The following is a 24,131-nucleotide window of genomic DNA, read 5'->3' as shown; positions in this document are numbered from 1 at the left end:
GTTTTTGTGTGGGGTTAAAAAGGAGGCTTGCGCCAAAATGGCATACAATGATAAATATGATGGTTGGACTTCTTGCTAATCAGCAGACTTCCTCTTAACCTTTTCATTATCTTTGCCATAATTTTCGAATTATGCGGTCAAAATTCATTTCCTAATCTACTTATTTAATTGAATAGTTCTGTTGTTCATTTTTAATATGTTCTCTTTCAGCTTTGAATATTCCTTCTCTAAGCAAAAACAATTATTTTTTCAACCGAAGTATGGGAGAGCGCCATTTTTTTCAAATCCTTTCATTATGTACTACAAAGGTTATGGTACCTTTGAACAGTGGCATACTGATGGGTGGGGGATCAGGGTGCCTACCCCCCCCCAAAAAAAAATGAATAAATTAAAAAATCAAGACCAAGAAAAAAGTGAAAAGGAAAATCACAGAAAACATAGAAAGTGAAATATGATACCATTTTCTGAATATTATGTCAAAATCACAAAATTGTATATTTTAATAAAAAAGTGGAAATGTTCTGCTTGCTCGCTTCACAACATCTCCTTCAAAATCGACTCAATAGGCTACATCATTGCCATTGAAAGACATGAATCCTTTCCTGTTGGTCCTGCCAAGCACATAATTAAACTTGATGGATTCACTAACCCCTTGAAAATAGGATTCATGTCTCTCATAGGTACCATAACATAATTTGTTTCACATAATAAAAGGATTTGAATGATTACAAATTCTCCCAATTAATAATGCAAATCTTCTTACTTGGGTTGACAAAAAGTCTTCTTTTCTTATGAAGGAAAATTCAAAGGTAAAAGAAGTTTAAATGAAAAACAAAATAATTCAGGTAAATAAATAAATTTGTAAGTGAAATTTGACATCATAATTTGAAAATTATGGCAAAGATAATGAAAAGATTGAGAGGAAGTCTGCTGATTGGCCAAAAGTCTAATCATCAAATTTCTCATTTCTACCATTTTGGCACAAACCTCTTTTTGAACCCCTGACAAAAACGTCCCATGTTCGCTCAAGCATGAACAAAATATATCTTTTTAAATTCCATTTCAAAGATAAGATATCAGAGCATCTATTAACATCAAAATATAGATATAATAATTTGAAACAAATTTTTTATAGACTTTTCAAAACTGTCCCGTTTTTTTTTATACGCACTGTATAGCAGTAGTGCTAACTTAGAAAACTACTAAAAAAAAAAAAAAAATACAATTCATACAATGATACAATACTACGTTCATTGACCCTTAATGACATTTGACCTTGATCATGAGACCTATGACTTGTCGGTGATACTTGATTACCCCTATGTCCACATTTCATAAACTATATCCATAAAACTTTGAAAGTTATGACAACAATTCAACAAATACCCCAAACTTGATCAAAGTTCATTGACCTTAATGACCTTTGAGCTTGGTCATGTAACCTGAAACTTGCACAAGATGTTCAGTGATACCTGACTACTCTTATGACTAGTGCTGCTAGTCAGGCGGCACGTTCGGGTTCGGCAATTTTTTTCTGAACTTTGGTTCGGTTCGGGGTTCGGCAATTTATGCCAAATTAAATTTAACATGTAAAAAAAAAAAAAACCGACTCACAAACAAGTGATCTCCAGGATGATCTGTCATATATTTATAATAAATTTTGTTTCTAAAAAGAATAGTTATGAAAATTGTTGACCTTTCTTTTGTTTTAATTTTTAAACAAAAAATAATAGTCATTTCTACTTTCATTTTTAAAATGAAAATTAAAAAAAAAAAGGAAAAAAATATTGATAATGAGAGAATCAGGACAGAAACAGAATTACAAAGATCAGAATATTTTTTTTCATGATTATTTCATATAGCTATGATCATGATCGATTACGATGTCATTGCCAATGCAGCTTCTCAAATTGGAAAGTGTTGATCTGGAATGTCGAAACAGTAGACAAACAACCTCCACTCAACTGTTCTTATACTGGTAAAATTCACATTCCAAAGAATATGAGTGTTTTAGAAAGTCCCTATTTTCTGAAAAGTGGTAAAATCTGGTCAATGAATTACTTTAAAAAGATGAAATATCAGTCCATTCTTGGTCCAGAAAGATCGACGTTACGTGACTTCAAACATATTTCCAACACGAAAATGAGTACATGGGACTGTACTGTGTATTTTAGTGTTGTGAAATCACTCGGCGTTGATCGTCAGAACTAAGACGGAACTGATAATTTATCATTTCATTTTCAGTAATTGACCAGATTAAACCACTTTTAAGAAAATATTGACAACGGAAAAACATTTCAAGTTCGGAATGGGAATTTTAATTCAACTACACTTTTTAACTGCGTTAAGCATAAAATGTCCCCACATTTTATAAGGAAAAAAATATATTCATGTTTATAAAAAAAATTGAAAATGATAAAAATTCATTCAAACACGAGACCGAAACTGTCATACTTTGTCATTTACAAGGAATGAATTTATGTCTGGTTCTTTTTCTTTATTAAATACAAAATGATTAGGTCCGATTACGATCACGATCGATTACGGCAATACGTAATTACACCACATTTTTATACCGAGTTTAGCTTAAAAATGTCCCCTCATTTTATCAAGAAAAAATATATTTATGTTAATAAAATATTCTTAAGTTGATAACAGTTCAATCAAAGACAAGATGGGAGCTATCATAGGGGATTTTAAAAGTATATTGAGTGGAATTCTCTTTGTGCACAATCACTAACCAATATATTTTTTTTTAATTTTATACTTAAATCTACGAAGTCATCGCATTTACGCATTGCATATTAACATTTTTTTTTTTTACCGAACTTCCGAACCAGGCCTTTGCGTTCGGTTCGGTATGGAAGTGCCAAGTTCGGCGAACTTCCGTTCAGTTCGGCGGTTCAGCTGCAGCACTACTTATGACCAAGTTCTATGAAGTAGACCAATACACTTTCAGAGTTATGATGGTCATTCAACAAATACCCCCAACATGGCAAAAGTTCATTGACCTTAAATGAGCTTTGACCTTGGTCATGTGACCTAAACCTTGCACAGGATGTTCAGTGATACTCCATTACTCTTATGTCTAAGTTTTATGAATCAGATCCATAAACTTTCAAAATTATGATGGTAGTTCAACAAATACCCCAACTTGGCCAAAGTTCATTGACCATAAATGACCTTTGACCTTGGTCATGTGACATGAAACTCATGCAGGATATTCAGTGATACTTGATAAACCTTATGTCCAAGTGTCATGAACTAACTCCATATATTTTCTAAGTTATGATGACATTTCAAAAACTTAATCTTAGGTTAACCCTATCTAGGCCGGGGGGGGCCTCAACAAATTGTGCGATATTTTCGCTGCACGAAATTTTTTGACCGCGCCGCTCACTGACTTTTTACTTTCAAGTCTTGCGCAACTTTTGAGATCAATTTTGCGTCACCCGGGTACGTGGTTCCGAAATTACGCAACATTATGTAAGTGCATGTCAGACCAAAAATTGCTCAAAAACGTGATTTTGTGTACAAAGTCAATGCAAATTGTGTTTTCAACCAAAATTCATAAATGCATGATTATTTTTAGTTTTGCTGGTCTAAATGTAATTATTTTATACTTTTTATGATCACAGAAGAGTCCCCAACAAATTTCATTGAAAAAACAATGAAAAACAAAAGGTCAAAAAACAAAGAAATACATAAGAAATTGCAAAAAACAATATAATACATAAGAAAATGATTTGATATCGCAATTTTTTTCATGTTCATTTGCTAAGAACAGCACAAAGAGTTTCTATACCAAGAATTAGTACATTTGGAGCTTTATTTAGGGAGTTAGAGGAAAAAGTATGATTTCGCATACTAATTACGCATAAATTAGCATAATCACGTAATAGCAATTCGCATGAAATAAATTACTATACGATCTTGTAGATTATGTCCCAGGCAACTCGCGTGCCAATTTTCGGCGCGATCGCGCGGTCGACGGCCGAGATCTTAGGGGGGGGCCTGGGAGGCCCCCCCCCGGCCATATGAACTCCCAAAATACCCCGGCCTAGATAGGGTTAAGACTTTGACGTTGATTCCCCCAACATGGTCTAAGTTCATTGACCCTAAATGACCTTTGACCTTGGTCATGTGACATGAAACTCAGGCAGGATATTAAGTGATACTTGATTGACCTTATGGCCAAGTTTCATGACCTAGGTCCATATACGTTTTAAGTTTAAACTTAGCCTTCGGTTAAGATTTGGTGTTGACGCCGCCGCCGCCATCAGAAAAGTGGCGCCTATAGTCTTACTCTGCTATGCAAGTGAGACAAAAATCATTACATATTTTTCAATATATTGCGCAGAAACCAACTTGCATATTTAATGAGCTGTGACCTTTGACCTGCCTACTCCGAATTTGACCCAATCTGTATTTTGGTGTCATCTACCTACACACCAAATTTTTGTTAAATCCATTAAATATTTTTTTAGTTATTGCATGGAAACCAAGTGGGTGGACGGAAGGAAGGACAGGGGCAACACTTAATGCCCCCTCTGGACTTCATCTGCGGGGGCATAAAAATGATGTGACTGACAAACGTGTACAAGAGTCAACATGAATACAAAATATTGAACTTAAATTGGGAACAGAATGAATATGAAACCAATACAAATTGACAAGGCATTAGCAACATTGTGTCTTGCCTCCTTGTGAAAATAACTAGAAATATCATGATCTCCTTTGCCACGCAAAAGAATTGTATTGAAAACTCATTATGAAATATCTCTGTATTGAGTGTAAAACCAAGTAAAATTTTTAAAGGGCCATTTCATGAAACGATACTTCCTTTCACCTTCCCCTGTACCTACTCCACCCCTTTGATATGACATTATTGTACTGATATTTTACATATGGGAAGTTTAAATGTATTTGTGGGTGCAGTAGCAGGGGGCTTTGGAAAGAGTAGTGTCATATTTAGCATTTTATAAGGAGAAAAAAATGAGAACAGGGTTTTTGAAGTTTGGTTTAAAAGTGAGACAAAGTTGCAGTTATGTGTTATAAAATAGAGTGTTTGCACGTTCAACATGAACGTTGACCTCAAAATGACCTTTGACCCTACCATGTGACCTCTGACTGCACCATAATATGCAAATACCTTAAGTACATCTACATCCCAAGTTTAATTGAAAAGTGACTTATGGTTGCAGAGTTATGTATCATAATGTTTGTAATAGACGCAAGTCGGATGGACATTTGGATCCTTTAGTCTCACCTTCATCTCTGGTGGGTGAGGGAAAAAAGCATCTAGCAAATATTAAATCCTCCTACTTATGAAATAATGAAACCTGACAGGATAAAGTCCAACTCACAAATTCTTGACAGTATTCATTGAGGACCATTTCCGTGTACCCACAGCAATCTGAATTGGATGTTCTAGTAGCACCGTTGATCAGGTCCCCTGAATTATTTGCTATTGTATCCAGTAAGATTGATGTGATGTTAATTGGAGTCACTGTTAACGACATCATCAAAGGCTCCAGATACTGTCAGAAAAAAAAAGAAACATGTGAACAATCAGTCACATATCATCGCAACTGGAGCTGACATCAGAGAAACATATTCTGAGTATAAGATAAAAAAGCGCTCTCAAGAATCAGTGATCAGACTAATGGTGAAAACAAGTAAATCAATGTTTAAACAATGGACATTTAAGAGAAACAGAAAAGAAATCACTCTAGAGAATTAATGTTTTATTGTTCTTGAACCAATCAACGGCACTCTCATTAAAAAAGAAGAATATATGCACCAAATGGAGACAAATATATAGCTACAATTAACAATTTGGTTACTAAAGCCTTCTTCACAATGTGCAATTATCTGCAATCTGATTTTTCAAGAGAATTGGAATTAGATGTTTTTTACAATATTGACAAGGGATGGTTTCACAAAGGTTTGAGTATGACCTAGAGTTGCACTTAACCCTAAATAGAATGGGCCATTTTGACACCTAAGAAGACGAGGGGGGGGGGGCAATTCTGCCCCCCTTATGATCTCGGCTGTAGATGGTGCTATCACCACAAAAAATTGCACCCATTGCATAATCTAAAAAACTTTAAGATCAAATTTTGAGAAAAATCTCGCTGATATTATTCCATCCCTCTTTCTCTCAACCCTCTTTTTATCTTTCTCTTTCTCTCCCCCTTTTTTTTCTTCTCACCTCTCTCCCTCTCACTCCCTCTCTTTCTCTCTCCCTGTACTATTTACCTTCTCATACATCCATGATATCTTGTCAGCTCATCTAGTCTTCTGGATGTATAAGTAGGTAGATGATTTTTGTAAAGAAGTAAATTATATGCCAATAATGCAATATCCCATTCACAAAACTTTGTATTGCACTCCCTTACTTCTTCTCAATCTTCTTTTTCTTCATTCTCCTTCTCCTTCTCTGCCTTCTCCTTTTATCCTGTTTTCCCCTTCTTTTCACTCGTTAAAATTTTTCCACCTATTTCTCTTCATAAAGTTCACTCTTCCTATGTCTCCTCAATCCTCTCTTCATTTCAGTTGTAAGGGAGTGTGCTTGATCTATTTCATTTTTTTTTTCTGAAATCACCATGTATAATCGTTTTATGTAAATTTGATTGTGATATGTTATATATTTTGTATCTGTAATTTTTATTAGTCCTGTACTTCGTCCTAAGAAAACAAGTCACCTGGACTTATTTTCATTGTTTGTAACTTCCCTTTGTTTTGTTTGAATAAAGGTGATATTAAAAGAAAAAATGCTTATTCATGAATAAAATCAAGTTTGCTCTTAGTTGATTGATTTTATTTTATTTCTGCATTCAAGATAAATATGCAACACAACATCTACAAAGGTGATACATTCAAGATTTACAAAACAATAAAATAGTCATAATAAAGCACGGAAAAATTAATATTAACAAGAAGCAATATTCAATTGAAAGAAAATATCAGTTTTTTAAATGAATGCATTAACCAAATTAAGCAAATAATGCCACAAAAATTCTATTTTTTGGTTCACAGACTCTTTATAGGAATCTGATCATATGTACTTCAGAAAAAACATCAACATCACATCTATTTTCTTATTTATATTAATGTTTTCTAAAATTCTTATGTATTTCATGAACATTTTTTTACTTGTTTTTTTCAATGGAAATTTTCGGGGACTTTATTTTGACCATAAACAAGATGAAATTAATTCATTTCAATCAGTAAAATGAAAAACAGTTATACATTAATGAATTTTGGCTAAAAATACTATTTACATTGAATTTGTACACACATTTACGTTTATGAGCAATTTGGCGTCTGCATGCACTTATGAAATGTTGCATAATTTTGGATCTGCAACACACAATCTTATTGATCAATGCGCAGTAGTGCACATCCTCTTGGAATTATCTGACCGATGCGGCGGTCAGCCCCCCCCCCTTGTCTTGGGGTTAAATGCCTAATCTTACATGATATGCAACACACAATCTTATTGATCAATGCGCAGTAGTGCACATCCTCTTGGAATGATCTGACCGAAGCGGCGGTCAGCCCCCCCCCCCTTGTCTTGGGGTTAAATGCCTAATCTTACATGATATGCAACACACAATCTTATTGATCAATGCGCAGTAGTGCACATCCTCTTGGAATGATCTGACAGATGCGGCGGTCATTCATCCTTTCATCCTTTTATATCGCAGGCAACTAGGCATTTGAATACATCTTTGTGCAACACTTACATAAAGTATAGAATATATCTCCCATGGCCTGTTCCATAAAATTTTTGCCATAAACTAGAAATCTGACGTGTCCAAAGGGCACAGATGCCCCCGCTTAACGAGAGTAGAAATTCATTCAATATAATTGAACTTAATATCATGCAGAAACCAATATGCATATATGTGACTCGTCACACCGAAATGAGAGACAAGTCAGAATTTTTCAAATCCGATTTTTTTTGTGTGATTATTATTCCCCGTTTCTTTACCTTTAATTTGATATATCACTCGACCCTTAAGAGTAAATATTAGTGGAGATACTAGCCTTAGAATGCAAGAAGTGGGCTCTTGAAAATAAAAATCAAGAGAAAAACGCCTTCGAAGTTTGACTTCCGTTTTGACCCTGCTCCATGAAAAAATCTATTTTGCCACCGCCGAGCTAACCAAAATGCCCTAGTAACCGCATGCCAAAAAAGGCGAAACAATTAACCAATGAGGAGGCTGCATTGAGAACAATAGTCAACCTGCAAGTCATGCGCGACTGCAAGACGAAACAACGTTCCACGTCAATCAATTATCTTCTACACATCTTTGGTTAAACCGGGGTTTTATAATAATCTTCGTGAAAGAAAAAAAGAATGCCATGATCTCTCTTATTAATGAAATAAAAGGCGGGGTTAAAAGGTTGGACCTAAAACCATGGAGGAGGGAGTATTCCAAAGATTTTCAATGTGCCATCGGCTTGTTTGAATATCGATGGCGTTTACTCTCACCCAGACTCGTGACATGTAGTCTATAAAGCGAGTCATTATGACCTGAACTTTAACCGCATGTTCTAAAAAAAAAACTATCCCTTGTAAAACGGTAAGATGGGCCTTCAAAATAATTCCTACCTCACCTTTACTAATGGCTTGTGTGCTCATGTTTTATTAATATTTAAGTTAGAATGAGACAGTGAGAGTAAAAACGCAAATAATTTGTTCAATAAAGGGGTTCAATATCGTACTGATCATTTTTTTTTTTGGGGGGGGTATGATATACAGCATTGGAATGATTCAAAATTAGTACAAAATACAGAAAGGTATATTAATGAAAAAGGGCAATAGAAAAAGGGTTAAAGTGATTTTAAAAGTGATGCAGAGAAAACAAACCTTGACATAAACGTCTTAATTCTACAACAAAAAGAGCGAGGAGGTACCCGAGTAAAGTCCCGTCAAAATTATTTCCAACAGAGGATAGATTAGGGAAGATACGCTTTTACTTTTTTAAACAAACAGGTGCACACCAAGTTACAAATAATGCGTTAAGGATTTCCATGTATCTGAATGCAGGATATAAGAGCAAAAATGTCGTAGCCGCGGGGATCGACGCCGGACCGCGCTCTCCATGTATAGCCAGACACAACTCGGCCACGGCACCTCCAACATGAATGCTGATTCGGATCGATATCAAGCACAACCAATATTTCATTCTAACACAGTAACAGATAAAGAATGAGAACATGCAAAAGCCTTGTGCAAAAGTCTTTGTAAGATTGAATGATTTATTTTGAGGAGAGAGACCCCCCTAAATGAGAGAAAAAAAACATTAATTATCTAGTAAAGTTTAAAATGGGTGTAAAAGTAATGTTTCTTTTACAAGTTCATATGAGACATACGGAGTTATCATATAATGATTGATATACATTATTCAATTTTAGATTTATTGCGATTTTTTCTACCTCGAAATTTATCAAACCAATGAATAAGAAGAAATAGCTTTCCTTATGATAGCATCATTCTCATACTGGCAATGATCAAATTAGGCGAAGGATGTGGTTTGTTGAAAGAAAGTTCAAATGGCACAAAACACCAAAGTTCCCCTGTTATCCCATCGAAAAATGGGATAATCCCCCCTGGATCCCTCCCCCCAAATACACACACACACACAGGTCAGGCCTTGTTTACAATCTCGCCGTTGGAATCGACTTGACCTTGTTCCTTGTCAATAGGCCTACACTGCTTTGCGAAGAATGAAAGGGAAAACAACGGGGATTTCTCCCCTTCTTTCTTTTGTCGCCATAAGCGCTAGAATGAAAAGAACTACTATTGACTTTTTAAAATTTCTTTTAAAGACATTTTACGATGTAAATGCGTATCCGCCAAGCGACGTTGCCAAGATCAATACAGAGGTGTATAATCATCATTATCATGGGTATCTTGACTGGAGACTCCAATTCTATACTCATTTCCCACGAAAAAGTGAACTCCTCGAATTTGTTTTTATATCACCACAGGATTTTTAAATAAATATCAATTAATGAAAGAACTGACATGATGTTTATTGTTGTCAGTTTACTTCATTTCAAGAAAGCTCTGATAGAAAGATTGATTGAAGAGCCTGTGTATGTCTATTTTTATTATTATCACCAAGTTCCATTTTAAACCTTAAAACTAGCCGCCATTTTAAATCTAATTGCAGGTACATGTATGATTCAAACATTAAAACAAGGCAGCCCGGTTGTGTTTATAATTCTCTGTTTTTTTCGTCCGTTTTGTTAATATTCCAATCAAACTTTTGACTCATTCCATTCTACCTTAATTCCCCGCTGTTAATTGTTTGCTATTTTGTCATCTTTGTCGTTTATTTCCCTTTCTGACTAATCACGCTAGCATAATGGAATGATTTGTTCTTTCTCACATGTACTTCTTTCCTTCCTTTCCCGCTTTGTATGTTTTTCTTGCTTTTTCATAGGCGGATCCAGCTTTTGGCGAAAGGGGAAGGGGGGCGTAATGCCGAGCGGCGTACATATTTTTGTACTTCACCGGCGCCATAAAAGTACATTTTGAAAAATTTTGACCCTGTCAAATGTTCTTTTCTTTTCTTTCATTTATTTTTATTTTTTAAGAGGCGCCTTTTATTTTTTCAAATATTAGGGGGGGGGGGGCGTGCGCGCACCCCCTCTGCCCCCCCCTGGATCCGCCATTGTTTTTTTTTCACTTTTCCATTTCCATTTTCTTCCATTTCTCCTTTCCCCATTCCTCGCTTTCTTTCTTTACCTTTCCTCTTTTTGCTCCCTTTCTTAATTCCCTCCTTTTTAAAAATATATTATGGCGATGAAATCAGCAAGGGCAGCCCGCCCCCTGCCTGTTACACCACTGATATTATTTTACGAGAAGAAAATGGAAATTTTAGAGAAAGGACAACAAAATCAATAAAAGCTGTATCATATTTTTTTTCTCATATTTTCACTGTATAATACTGATCCTGTCGTTTCTGACAGTTATTTCTTTCTCTATCGTTGATTCAAACATGATAAAAAATTGAAGGCAAAAATAATTAGAAATTGTAAAGCCCACAAAGCTTTCATGATGAACTTTTTTTTTCTTTCGTTAATGATATTGCAGATCAATTAACCCACATTCGCAAACATACAACTTTTTTATGGATTTTAATCCATTTATTTTGAAATTTAAGTTTTTTCTTTGAAACATCCCGATCACTTGCAAATAATAAAGAGAATCTTCAACATGTCCATGTTATGTTTTATGAAATTAATCCTCGCCAACAAACCGTGTTATAAATACCTTGCGCTTACGCATGACCTTTTTCGCGAGACAAGCTATACACTCTAAATCAGGTAGGCCTATCAAGCTATCCCTAACGCCCCCGCCTAGTACCAACGACCATTATTACAAAGAAATAGCCTTTTAGAAGTTGAATCCCGTTTGTTAACTTTTGTCAAGAAGCCCCCTTTTCAATTTCAGATACTTTTGATCTTTCTTTTGAGGCTCATTGAACCGATCGGGAGAACAATCGGCGGATGCCGCCAGCTGTACTTGAGTTTAAATGAATAGCCAATCAACATTGGTGTACGTTGCTAGGGGTGGAGCTTAGTATGAAGCGGAATTCGATCAAGTCAAGCGTGCCAAGTATCAAAAAATTTTGAACTGACCGAGAAAAAAAAACTCGCAGAAAAACTGTTTTTTTATCACTTTCCCGTCATCAAATTCATTCATTTTTTTTCACAGAGTAATTATGAAACATGGAAGAATCTAAAAATGAAAAAAAAAAATCTTCAAAATTTTGACTATTTTAATAGTTTGTCGAATTTCTAGGAATTATAATTTGCGACTTCTCTCTCATTTCGGTGTGACGAGTCACATATATAATCAACAAAATTTAGACCTTTGAACCAACTTGCATATATATGAGCTGTAACCCTTGACCTGTGGACTCCAAATTCAAACTTAGCCTGTATTTTGCTGTCATCTACCTACACACCCAAATTTTTTTTAGATCTGTTGAATATTTCATAAATTATTGTGACCTTTGACCTGCGGACTCTGACTTCAAACTAAGCCTCTTTTTTTGGTCTCTTCTAACTACACAACAAACAGTTTTAAAATCCATTAAATATTTTTTGAGTTATTGCATGGAAACAAACTTGCGTATTTAGTGACCTTTGACCTGCGGACTCCAAATTCGAACTTACCCTGTATTTTGGCGTCATCTACCTACACGCCAAATTTTTTTAGAATCCACTTGATATTTTTTGAGTAATTGCGCGGAAACCAAGTGGGGGGTGGACGGAAGGACTGGGGCAGTGCTTAATGCCCCCTCCGGACATTGTCTGCGGGGGGCATAAAAACTCTGGCAAATAAACAAAAACTCTGGAAAGAAAATTATGTCATTGACACTTAACACATTAAAAATTCTGGCAAAAAAATTGCCAGAGTTTTTGTTTTATGCATCAGGTCAATGAACAGGAGTATGGATGGGAATATGTAGATTGCAGAGCACTATGTCCTGTCTAATTCTACCAAATGGTCAAAAGATGAGTATGCAGTGATGTCACACTGATCATGGCCACTGTGACTGGTAATCGATTTGGCCTTGTCTCTGACTTGAATGGCAAAAAATGAAGAAAAAAATTCCATATTTATGTTCTGATGCCTATTTAAAACCTGGGTCAGATAAAATTTTCATCTTATTGCAATATCTATAAAAAGGTTAAGAAAGTTAAAGGTGAGTTTACGAGCGATTTGGGCATTTCCTACCTGAAAGTGATCATCATCTCCTGTGAGATCGGCATAGAAGATCTTAGCTGATCCTGACGGAGCGTACTCAGACATGTTCTTAAGGTTGAGAAGACGAGCCCTATCGTCAGTGGGATCACTGGATGTCTTAAGGAGGACAATACCAAGGATTACAAAGATGATTGGGAGGATGAACTGGGTGATGACAGACTTCTTGTCACGGAGAGCACACAGGAAACGTTTGATGAAGATAGCTTTGAACTGAAGGAACTTCAACAATATGCCGGTCACCAGATCTAAGAATGAAAGTTAATGATTTTTATAAGTACTCAATTGAAAGTAGTATCTTGGAGAGTATCACATACTTTATGCACAACAAACAAGCTGGTTTGCGAAACCACAAGTCTCATCTGATTACGCGATCAATAAAACATGTAGTATGATATTTACCCCTAGATGGCCTTTGGACCCATCACTCTCATGAACACACATATAGTATTACACAAGGATCCTTTGAACCAAGTGTGATCAAAATTAATGCAGAAATAAAGAAATAATAATAATATAGGGTATTTATATTGCGCACATATCCACCTTGTTAGGTGCTCAAGGCGCTCCTATATTACCCGGCTAAGCTAGGCGTTCATAGCGCACACAGCTTTTTAAGGAAGTACTTCCTACCGGTACCCATATACCTCACCTGGGTTGAGTGCAGCACATTGTGGATCAGTTTCTTGCTGAAGGAAATTACGCCATGGCTGGGATTCGAACCCACGACCCTCTGTTTCGAAGTCCAAAGACTAATTCACTAGGCCACAACGCTCCACAAATGAGAGCAAGTTGAACAAAAATCTTGAAAAAAATTTGGACGACCTCATATCATTTGACCTTTTGACCTGTAGATAACCTTTGACCCCATCATGCTAATGAATACACATGTGATATTACCCAAGGATCGTTTGTACCAAGTGTAAACATAATTGATGCAGAAATAAAGAAACAAGAGCAGTTTGAACAATAACTTGAACTTATGACCCCTAGATGACATTTTACCCATCATCCTCATGGACACATATGTGGTATTACCCAAGGATATGTACATGTATTAAGTCTTAACACAATTGATGTAGAAATAGTCCAGGATAGGTCCCATAGAAAATGGACTGAACCTTGTTTTATCATATATACAATATTCTTTTATGGTTTCTTGTCAATTCAAAGGTGCTTATTCTGAATCTGAATGATGCCTCTCTTGTAACCTTGAGCATTTTCAGCAAATTGGCAAAATCTAATATGGCCACCAAAATATGCAAATTACCCATGATGATCAGAATGCTCAGTAGTGAGCATATTATTTAATAACAAGCTATACTTACCTATACCATCTCATCAAATTGCTATTCGTTACCCTGACTCGAATAGCCACCGGTAAAAAACTCCCCGAAAGAGGCTAACTGCAATCAGGTAGCCTGGGAAATCCGTCACGGAACGAGACCCATAAAACCCGCTCTCCGCATATAAGCCTCATTTTTCGTTGCCAAGGAGGGGCGAAGTCTGCTGAGGAGGACGGGTGGGGAGGTATAGGTAAGTATAGTTGTTAGTAAATAATATGCTCACTACTGAGCATTCTGATTTACTTCACTGCGCTATACTTGGCAGAAATGAGACCCTTTCCAGACATGTTAGCATAAAGATAAAGAAACTGACTATAAAATGGAGTAGTCTCCCAACTGGAGAAGCTACTCTAGGAATAAAGGGGTATAAATAACATCAACCTCATTCATGAAATATATCAACTGGAAATAGTTTAGGAACGATTAGGGCAGGACAGAACCGCCGAGGCAAAACCTGTGTCTCGGCTAATTACATCGGATAAGTAATAAGATACCAAGGTTTTGGAATTGGTCCAATAGGCTGCCTGGAGGATCTCCTCCATAGAGGTACCCTGAGAGAGTGCCCAAGATGCTGCTATGCCCCGTGTATCGTGGGCTCTAATGGACCCTGATAATATGGCGTCCTCTCCACCCGACCTGATCCCCTGCACTAACCATCGAGAAATTGTAATTGGACTAACAGGGCTGTGAGGTTCTATTGAACTAATGAACAGTTGGTGGGAAGTGCGAATACATTTAGTTCTATCAATGTACCACTTTAAAGCACTTACGGGACACCATAACCTATCTTCGGAAACTGACGAGAGATTGCTAATGGCTGGAAGAACAATTTCACAGGGTTTAGAGGTTTCTTTTTGATTCTTAGCTAGGAAATCTGGTCTAGGTATCAGGCGAACCATGTCCTTCTCCCAACAGATATGACCCTGCCTTACCGTGATTGCATGAAGCAAACTACGTCTTTGACCTGAAGCTATAGCCAACAAGAAGGCTGTTTTAATGGATAGATCAAGGAGGGATCTTGATGTTTCGTGCAATAAATCGAGAGCTGCTTGTTCAGGGCTGATGCAAATAAATCTATCTGAGGCTGGTCGCCCTGACTGAAGATTCTCTCCACTATGGTGTGATTGAGTTGCCATTCTAATGGAAGTCTGCAATGTAATTCTCTTTCCCTGGGATGTGGCAAGCCTTTAGGGTTATGTGATTGTTCTGGCACCATGCTAGAATTTCCAATGTCAGGAAGCAGAGAGTAGGTGACCTTGTCCCTCCTTCCCTGTTTATGTAGGAGACCACTGTGCTGTTGTCTGATTTCACCAGAATGCACTGGTTGGCAACTTGGGGGAGGGAGGCAAGTAGAGCCAGTTGAACCGCCTTCATTTCTAGAACATTGATAAGCTGTGCTGAATCTCTTTCTTGCCATTGGCCGGAGGCTTTGAATCTCCCCCTGTGTGCTCCCCAACCCAGCTTTGAAGCATCGGTCGTTAGGGTGAGAGTTGGTTTTGGGTTCTGAGTTTGCTTCACTTGGTTCAGAAATCGACATGCTGACCACAGATGAATTGCATGCATCATCGCATCTGTCATGGGAACAAGATGGTCCCTGGGGTGAATTCTGGGCCTGAAATGTCTCAGGAAGTGCAGTTGGAGTGGCCTCATATGTCGTCTGCACTGCAGGATTAGATCCACTGGGCTTGCTAATAGACCGAGAAAAATTTGCCAAGTTCTGGCTGGCGAGCATGAGTTTGAGTTGAGCTCTGCACCTACTGACTGAATCCTCTTTATTCTGTGAGGGGAAGGGCGAACTATTAAGTTTGGGATGGATATTATCGCCCCTAGAAACTCTGGTGATCTTGTTGGTGTGAACCTCGATTTTTCTTCGTTGATCAGAAACCCTAGATCCGAAGCCAGCTTTCGGACAACGCTTACATTGTAGGCAAGAGTGGTCCTGGAAGGGCCGAGGAGGAGCCAGTCGTCCAGGTAACAGAAGAGGGTAATGCCTCGCCTTCTTAACTCTGCGGCGAGGACTCTCACCAGTCGGGAAAATATCCTTGGGGCGGGCTTTAGGCCGAACGGAAGGGCTATGAACTGATAACAAATGTCTCCTACTTTGAAGCCCAGAAACTTGCAGGCCTCTGGGGCTATGGGGACATGATAATAAGCGTCTTTGAGGTCTATGGTGACTGCCCATTGGTTGGGTTTTATCAGAGGTAGGATGGTTATAAGGGATTCCATTCTGAATGTTTGATCTGGAAGGAGTTTGTTTACCTTCTTTAGGTTGATTATCATGCGAAAACCCCCGGAGCGTTTCTTTACCAGAAAAACGGGGGAGAGGATGAGGGACTTGTGGTCTGGGACTGTTATGATAGCTCCTTTCTGGAGTAGTGACTGTATTTCTGACTGGAGAGCCTCTCGGCGTGAAGGATCCCTTGGTATGGGGGTCTGTTGTCGAAAACGGGAAGGATGAATTACTCTTGGGAAATTTGGATTGTATCCCGACCTTATTATCTCTAGAACAAATTTGTCTTTGGTTATCTTTTCCCAGTTCTGTAAGCAAAGAAAAAGTCTTCCCCCTACTGGGATTTGCTGAAGGTGGGGAATGACGAGTGTTTGATTGTCAAAAGTCCCGGTTTTGAGTGGGGGCCCTGAATTCGGTGCGCTGAAAGTGACCCTGCGGCCCCGTCCCCCACCCCGAGGTTTCCTATGACTTTCCCTGTGGCCCCTTTCAATCCTGGCGTCACCACCAGAGCGAGGGAAGGGGGTCTCTGGGCCTGGCCCTGGGCCGGTCTAACATTAGTGATGCCTGGCAGGCTAGGTCTACTCGAAGAGAGCCCATAAAATGTCTTGTCAGCTGAGGTGCTGGCTGAAATAGACTCATCCAATACATCTTGAAAATGTCCATGAAACAAGTCCTTACCTTAGCAAGGAAGCTTATTGAGCAGTCTTGCTGCCCCTTTTTCAATCTTGAGGGCATCTAAAACTTTGGCTCTCCTTGCCCTCGTGCATAGAAGTGTTGATCTTGCTGCTTGCTCATACTGGAGATCAGCAATCTTTGTGAGTGATTCTAACAATAAGTTCTTGTCATCGGTAGAGACTCCAAGCCGCTCAGCCTCACTAGAGCAGTTAACAGGCACCCCTGGTACATCGCGAGTCTCATACTGCTCCGGGGGGCCGCGTCCAGCGCTGCTAGCTGATAGTTGGCTGAGCGGTAACCTGAGCCACGGAGAGGGTTACGGCCCGATCTAGACTTCCTCGCTCCCGCATCCCCGACACGGAAAGCAACGTCCGGGACCAAAGGTGTGCACAAAAAATCCTCAAAGTCTTGAGCAGCAAACAGATAATCCTTCAAGACTTCTTTACTGATCGGTTTAAGCCAAGAGTGTTGCTTATCTAGGCCCCGAAAGCAGGATTTATACGGAGCATCCATCTTGATCGCAGGACTGACTTCGTCCGAACGACTAGGGATGAGTTCAGGCGGAAGATTGTTGACTTCTCTCGCTCAGTTTCGCTACTAGTACTGTCTTTGGCCCAAAGTTGAGGGCAGTATTAGTCAAGATCAGGGATGACTGATGCCTGTTCCCACTAGCCGGAGTATCGCGTTTTGTGTATGCCAGAACTCTCTTGTACCCCTAATGGTGATTGTCCTCATTCGAATCCCATATGCTGGGCAGCTTGGAGGGAATGCACTGGGATGCTATTAGAATTTAAAGGGGAGAAATTGCCCCAATCTCTTCTGCAAGATGTAACAGGTCGGTGGTAATCAAATTCCGAATCAGATTCTCCCACAATGGAAAACTCTTTTTCTCTACGGCTAGTACGAGGCGAGTTATCATTAGCCCCCACTCCGCGACCGGTACAAGGCGATCTAGACCTCTCTCTACGTCTAGAATGAGTCGAGTTTTCATTAGCCTGTTGTCTTGGGCGGCTTTGTCTACTACTTGCCGGGCTGGCGGTAAGAAAGTCCAGAGGGTCGGGGTTGGGAAGGGTCGATGGCGGCGCCTGCTGGGGGAGGATCGCCTGGAAGGCTTGCAAGATCCAACTACCCGCCTCGGTGGGGTCTGGCAATGAATGGACTGACCGGTCACAATCCCATGCCAGTCGGCTCTTTTTCTGAATTACAGGGGGTTGTAGTGGGTCGATACTTTGAGCCTGATTGTCATTAGAACACGAGTGGTCATCGCGAGGCCTCCTCTTGCCCGCCCTACTCTTTGATAAGGAGCTACCCCAATGGGAAGGAGTGTAAACAGTCTCTTCCGATTTATCCGTACCCTTGTCTACCTCCCGCCTACGGGACTGATTATGTAGTGACATTAGCCGGTGTTGTCTTGGCCGGGTGATTAGTGTTAGGGTTCTTGATCTTCGGCTTTGTCTTGGCCGCCTTATCATCTCTACTATTATTTTTCGGCTTTGTCTTGGCCGAGATATTGACCCTCCGCTTTGTCTTGACCGAGTTATTCTCCCCTTGATTGAGATTTGGGGAGGCTTGGGAATTAATGTTTATGTCAGTTATTTCTTCAGACATTGTGATTCATAAAGAAAGGCACTGAAGCGCAGTGGCTAAACGTTTCGAGTGTACTCAGCGACGTCGCGGTAACGAAAGAGGAGGCTTATATGCGGAGAGGGGGTTTTATGGGTCTCATTCCGTGACGGGTTTCCCAGGCTACCTGATTGCAGTTAGCCTCTTTCGGGGAGTTTTTTACCAGTGGCTATTCGAGTCAGGGTAACGAATAGCAATTTGATGAGATGGTATAGGTAAGTATAGCGCAGTGTAGTAAATCATAACTTGCCCACATATTGACTACAAAATGCATGTAGTTGTGTTGCAGGAGTGAAATACTCTTTGAAAAAAAAAATATTTTTGACAAAATATTCATTTTCTTGATATTCAAAATGGCTGCAATAGGCTGCTGTATAGACCAGTTCGTACATGTAGTTACTTCATGGACAATTTTGGTCAAATGACCTTTTACATGTATTTCTTTCATTATGATAGGCAGATTTCAAAGCAAGATATTACTTAAGCATGCCTTACATAGCAGGATGAAGAAATTGAATAGACCAGGTGACTAAAATTGCACACCAATAAACACTTAATGAAGGTATTTGTTGCATTCCTACTTTGAATGCATATCATAGAATATTGCACAATGTACTTGGTAAACTGTGAAATACCAGTCATCCGTGGACGCATTGTTGTTTTTTATGGATGTAAATTAAACTACAATTCAAAAAAATATATGAATAATCAAAGTTGGTGCTTATCTCATTAGATTTTGAACCACCATGTCACTTTAGTACAAATGACCTTCTTCTGATGATACGTAAAATCTTTTGATCATGCACAGAAAGGAACTACGAACTGGCTTATACTCTATTATGTAGAATATCAATGGGGAAAAATAATTTCAAAACAAAAGCACTATTATTGCATTTGTTTGTGATCTATGAGTGGAATGCTGTCTGAAAACATGATTATTACCAAAACATGTCATTTTTGTCTCGCCTGCATAGCAGAGCGAGAAATATAGGCGCCACTTTTTTGATGGCGGCGGAGTCGTAAACATCGAATCAAAGATTGAGTTTTTGAAATGTCATCATAACTTAGTAAGTAAATGGGCCTACATGAAGTTCATGACACTTGGACATAATGGTTATCAAGTATTACTGAACATACTGCCAGAGTCTGATGTCACATGACAAAGGTCATTTAGGGTCAATGAACTGAGACCATGTTGGAGGGAATCAACATCAAAATATTAACAGAAGGTTAAGTTTTTGAAACCTCATCATTACTTTGAAAGTTTATGGATCTGGATCATGAAACTTGGACATATTAGAGTAATCAAGTATCACTGAACATGCTTTGTGAGTTTCAGGTCCAAGGTCAACGGTCATTTAGGGTCAATGAACTTAGATCATGTTGGGGGAATTAGTTGAATTGCCATCATAACTTTGAGAGTTTATAGATCTAGCTAATGAAACTTGGATATAAGGGTGATTCCATACGTGTCGTACGGGACATTTCAAGAACATTTGACAAAAAAAAAAATATTACAGTAACTAAATATGATGATCAAGTACTACCAGAGTGTTAGGAAAACCAAGACTTAACATAAATTGAATTCACATCCTGTATAATACAGATTTAAAATAAAAATGCGTCATATGGCAATAAAAGTGACTTTTTTTTTTTTGGAAACCTCAAGTTTGTACTCTCGTCTGTGTGTTCAGTTGGACAGATAATTTTCATACAAACTGAACTCAAATCGATATTCAATTACCCAAGAACAAACACATTTATGAAAGAAAGCAAAATAAATATACATGAATGAAGCAAATTAAAATTTTCAAGAACATTGTGGCATACCGGACACTCAAAATGTGTTGTACAGGACATCTCTAAATTGAACCAAACTTTACTTTATGCCCCTTTGACTTCTTCAATCACTTATTGTGACTGGTGTTAATGATAATCTTATCAAACTAAAGACATTCATTATATTAGAAACTGCTATTGGCTGAATATTTCTGTCAATATATCATAAACAAAATAATGTGCCGTACGTGACACTGTGTGTTGAACAAGTACTTGCATGTTGTACTGGACAGCCTGTATAAAACAATGAACTTTTTTATCAATCAGAAGGGGAGCATTGCCCCTAAATTCTTCCTTTTCAATGACAAGCCTTAAGTAGTCATTCAGGACAATATAATTAAGTAACCTCAATCTATCCTTTATTTATATACAATCGGGAGCAATATATCACTATTTTTTTCATGAGAAATGTACAATGGTTCACAGCATTTTTAAGAGCAAAACAAATTGAGGTTTTGTGTGAAGTTACATGTACATTTTAGTGAATTAAGTGATGATTCCAATACACTATTTAAACAATGAATGAATGAAACTGTGTTTGTGTAAATTATGAGGCTAATATGTTAAGATTTTTCATATAATGGTATACATGATATATGTCACAACTGTCACTTGTAATTCCACAAAATACTTTTTTCTAAAGAAATGCAATTCTAATTTTTCAAAGTTTTTCTGCATTTCACGAAACCATATGGTTTGTCTTATTTTCCAAATTTTTTTAACATGGTTTGTCTCATTTTCCACATTTTTTTAAACAACCTGAGAAAAGTAAGGAGTTTCAATATTGTACATAAAAATTTAGTGATCAATCATTATCAAGGGAGGTGAAAATAGATATGTAAATTGTAATTTTCTTTTTGTTTACATCTTATAATAATTTCACAATAGCATGCAAGAGGAAGTCATCTTCCATGCTAGGGTGAATCAAATGTAGAGGTTTTCTTTTCATGCTCAATAACAAATAAATCAACCAGCTCTGACCAGTGAAAATCATCAGTCTAGTTGAAGGGATTCACAAAAGAATACGCCTACATGAAGTCAAATATATCGAAACTTCATTGTGAAATGACTGGGATGGAATAACACTTGTCATAAGAGCCTTGCACGTAAACTTTAAATGTTGACCTGAAAATGACCTTTGGCCTTACCATGTGACCTCCCACTGCAGCTTAACATGCAGGTCACATAAGTAAATATACCATCCAAGTTTTGTTGAAAGGCGACTTACGGTTGCCGAGTTATGTGTCATTAGTCATGAGTCATGTGTCACAAATTTTTAAAAAAACTTTACCCCTGATGTACTATTCTAGTCACCTGCTCTACACAATGCCTTTGATTCTTAGAATTTGAATGTTTTGCCAGGAAAACTTACGCAACATCTTCATTTGAAAATGTTAGTGCTCATCCTAATGAAAATCGCAAAGGTCATTTGAGAAAAGTAGATCATCAGCTAACAGTGAACTGGCTTATTACTAACAACTGACCAGTCAATAATACATAGACAGATAATCATTACAGGACAAGTCCACCCCAACAAAAAAACTTATTTGAATAGAAAGAGAATAAAAAGAGAAAAATTAAACAAGCATAACACTGACAATTACATCAAAATTTGACTGCAGAAGGGTAAGATGAAAACATGTCACTGTGACCTTGACCTTTTAACCTCCAAATCAGTAGGCTTCCTGGGATCTATGATAGTATCATACCCACCAAATTATCCTTTAATTCATACACAAGAAGACTATTGAAAAACAAGGTGGTTCACGAACCACAAGTCTCGCCTGATATCGTGATTAATAAAATATGCAATACGAACACATGTAAGGTATTACCCAACAGTTATTACAGTAGGCCTGCACCTGTAAAGTGGAAAATAGAGTTACTGGTCAAGCAAGAAAAGTGGAAGGTGGCTTCTTGACCTTTGACCTTCAAACTCTTCCTTGGATCCATGCTAGTATCATACACACCAAATTATATGAGCCTAGGTTACGTCAAACTTAAGTTATCGCGTTTACAAGGAAAACTTAACGGACGGTCGGACACACGGACACTGAGCGCGATACCATATGTCCCACACTAGGACGGGTGTATAAAAATAAATAAGGTTGAGAAAAGGGTTTAGGCCGTGATATGGGGTGTGATGTGCCGTGCAATATGGCGCAACATTTGACGCATGATATAGCGCATCAAAACTATTTTTTTTAAACTGGAAAAAAAGATGAAACAGAAAATATATCATATAAAAATTAAGCTTGTTCAGATCAAATTTGTAGACCCCATAAGACTGGAATGGCGCTTGTAAACAACATACTAATCTTCACTAATTGATTTCCCATTATCATGATTCTTTTATCCTTTGTAATATCCTTGGAAACATGTGGCGTACAGGCGGGGGGGGGGGGCAGTCTTGACAAACTCCCCCCCTCCAAGCACACCAGGAAAATACAAATAAGAACTCACAATAATAGACCAGTTTGTAGTTACTTCATGGACAATTTTTTGGTCAAATGACCTTTAATTTCTTTCATTGTGAAGTAACTACGAACTGGTCTATTATTGTGAGATCTAATTTGTTTTGCCTACATTACACTATCCCCCTTTTTAAAGTAGGCATGTTTGGAACAAAGCCCAATAATAATCGTGAGAAAACCAGAGATACTTATTTAAATGATGTACAAAACAAATATTTATTGTAACATTAATCATCAACATATCAAAAAAAGAAAAATGCAATTCAGGAGACAGATTGTCCACAGTCGCGAATCGCTTGAGAGAACCATCAAAATGAGCATTCAAATGAAACTCATAAAGTCAATTAATGCATGAAAAACTCCCATTTTTCAAATAGAGAAATAGAAACCAGACAACAGTATAAAATGTTAATGATGATGATTTGATGATGGTGATGATTGTGATGATAGTAACAGTAATGAAGAAACCAATTTCTCTCAATGGAGATAAGATTAATGGTCGTAATGACAGTGGCGTAGCTACGGGGGGGCCTGGGGGGGCACGTGCCCCCCCTGAGATTTGGTGTGCCCCCCCAGGTGCCCCCCCAGAAAAAATTGGCAGAGCAAAAAAAAGAAAAGAGGGAGAAAGAAGAAAGAAAAAAGGAAAAGAAGAAGAAAGACAGAAGAAAAAAGAAGAGGAAAATAAGAGAAGGAAGACGAGTGAATGAAATAATGTGAGGGGAAGACTTGCAATTAAAAAAAAATCTTTTCATGTTTTACTACATAAAATTTTTGCTGGCGCTTCGCCCCATAATTGCCTGGTCGATGGGATTTATATCTTGCTCAATAGGCTGATGTGGAGCAAGTTTTGAAGTCAATATGCAAAACATATTCTAGCTCGGACATCGAGCTTTCATTTTTTTTTTTTCATTTACAAATTTAAGTGCTCTGTAGAATGTCCGTTTTATGGTCTACATATCAGCATTTTAAGTTCACGCTGCGTGGTTACATTGTTTGATTTGCCAAGTTCATATTGTCTACGTGTATTCCATAATGTTCCATTAAACAAATGTATTCAGAATGCCCAGATTTTAGGTCTTAATATAAAACATGCGCAATAGCCTGCATGTTCTTTATTTAAAATGTACTTAAATTATCCAGTTTCACAT

General features: G+C 37.9%; 1 protein-coding gene across 1 annotated transcript in view; it reads right to left on the bottom strand.

Moving 5' to 3' along the window:
• The window catches only part of LOC121408106 (phospholipid-transporting ATPase ABCA3-like), a 292,368-nt gene that overhangs the window by 144,065 nt on the left and 124,172 nt on the right, over nt 1-24,131 (bottom strand). The window contains exons 13-14 of the mRNA XM_041599444.1: nt 12,770-13,044; nt 5,367-5,540 (exon numbers count right to left, since the gene is read on the bottom strand). Coding sequence (XP_041455378.1) covers nt 5,367-5,540; nt 12,770-13,044 — 449 coding nt within the window. The remainder of the gene's footprint in view (nt 1-5,366; nt 5,541-12,769; nt 13,045-24,131) is intronic.

The sequence above is a fragment of the Lytechinus variegatus genome, chromosome 2 (assembly GCF_018143015.1).
Source record: "Lytechinus variegatus isolate NC3 chromosome 2, Lvar_3.0, whole genome shotgun sequence".
In the NCBI taxonomy this organism is placed as follows: Eukaryota; Metazoa; Echinodermata; class Echinoidea; order Temnopleuroida; family Toxopneustidae; genus Lytechinus; species Lytechinus variegatus.
Note: the sequence above shows the minus strand (reverse complement) of the source record. Positions and strands in the feature narration are given on the sequence as shown.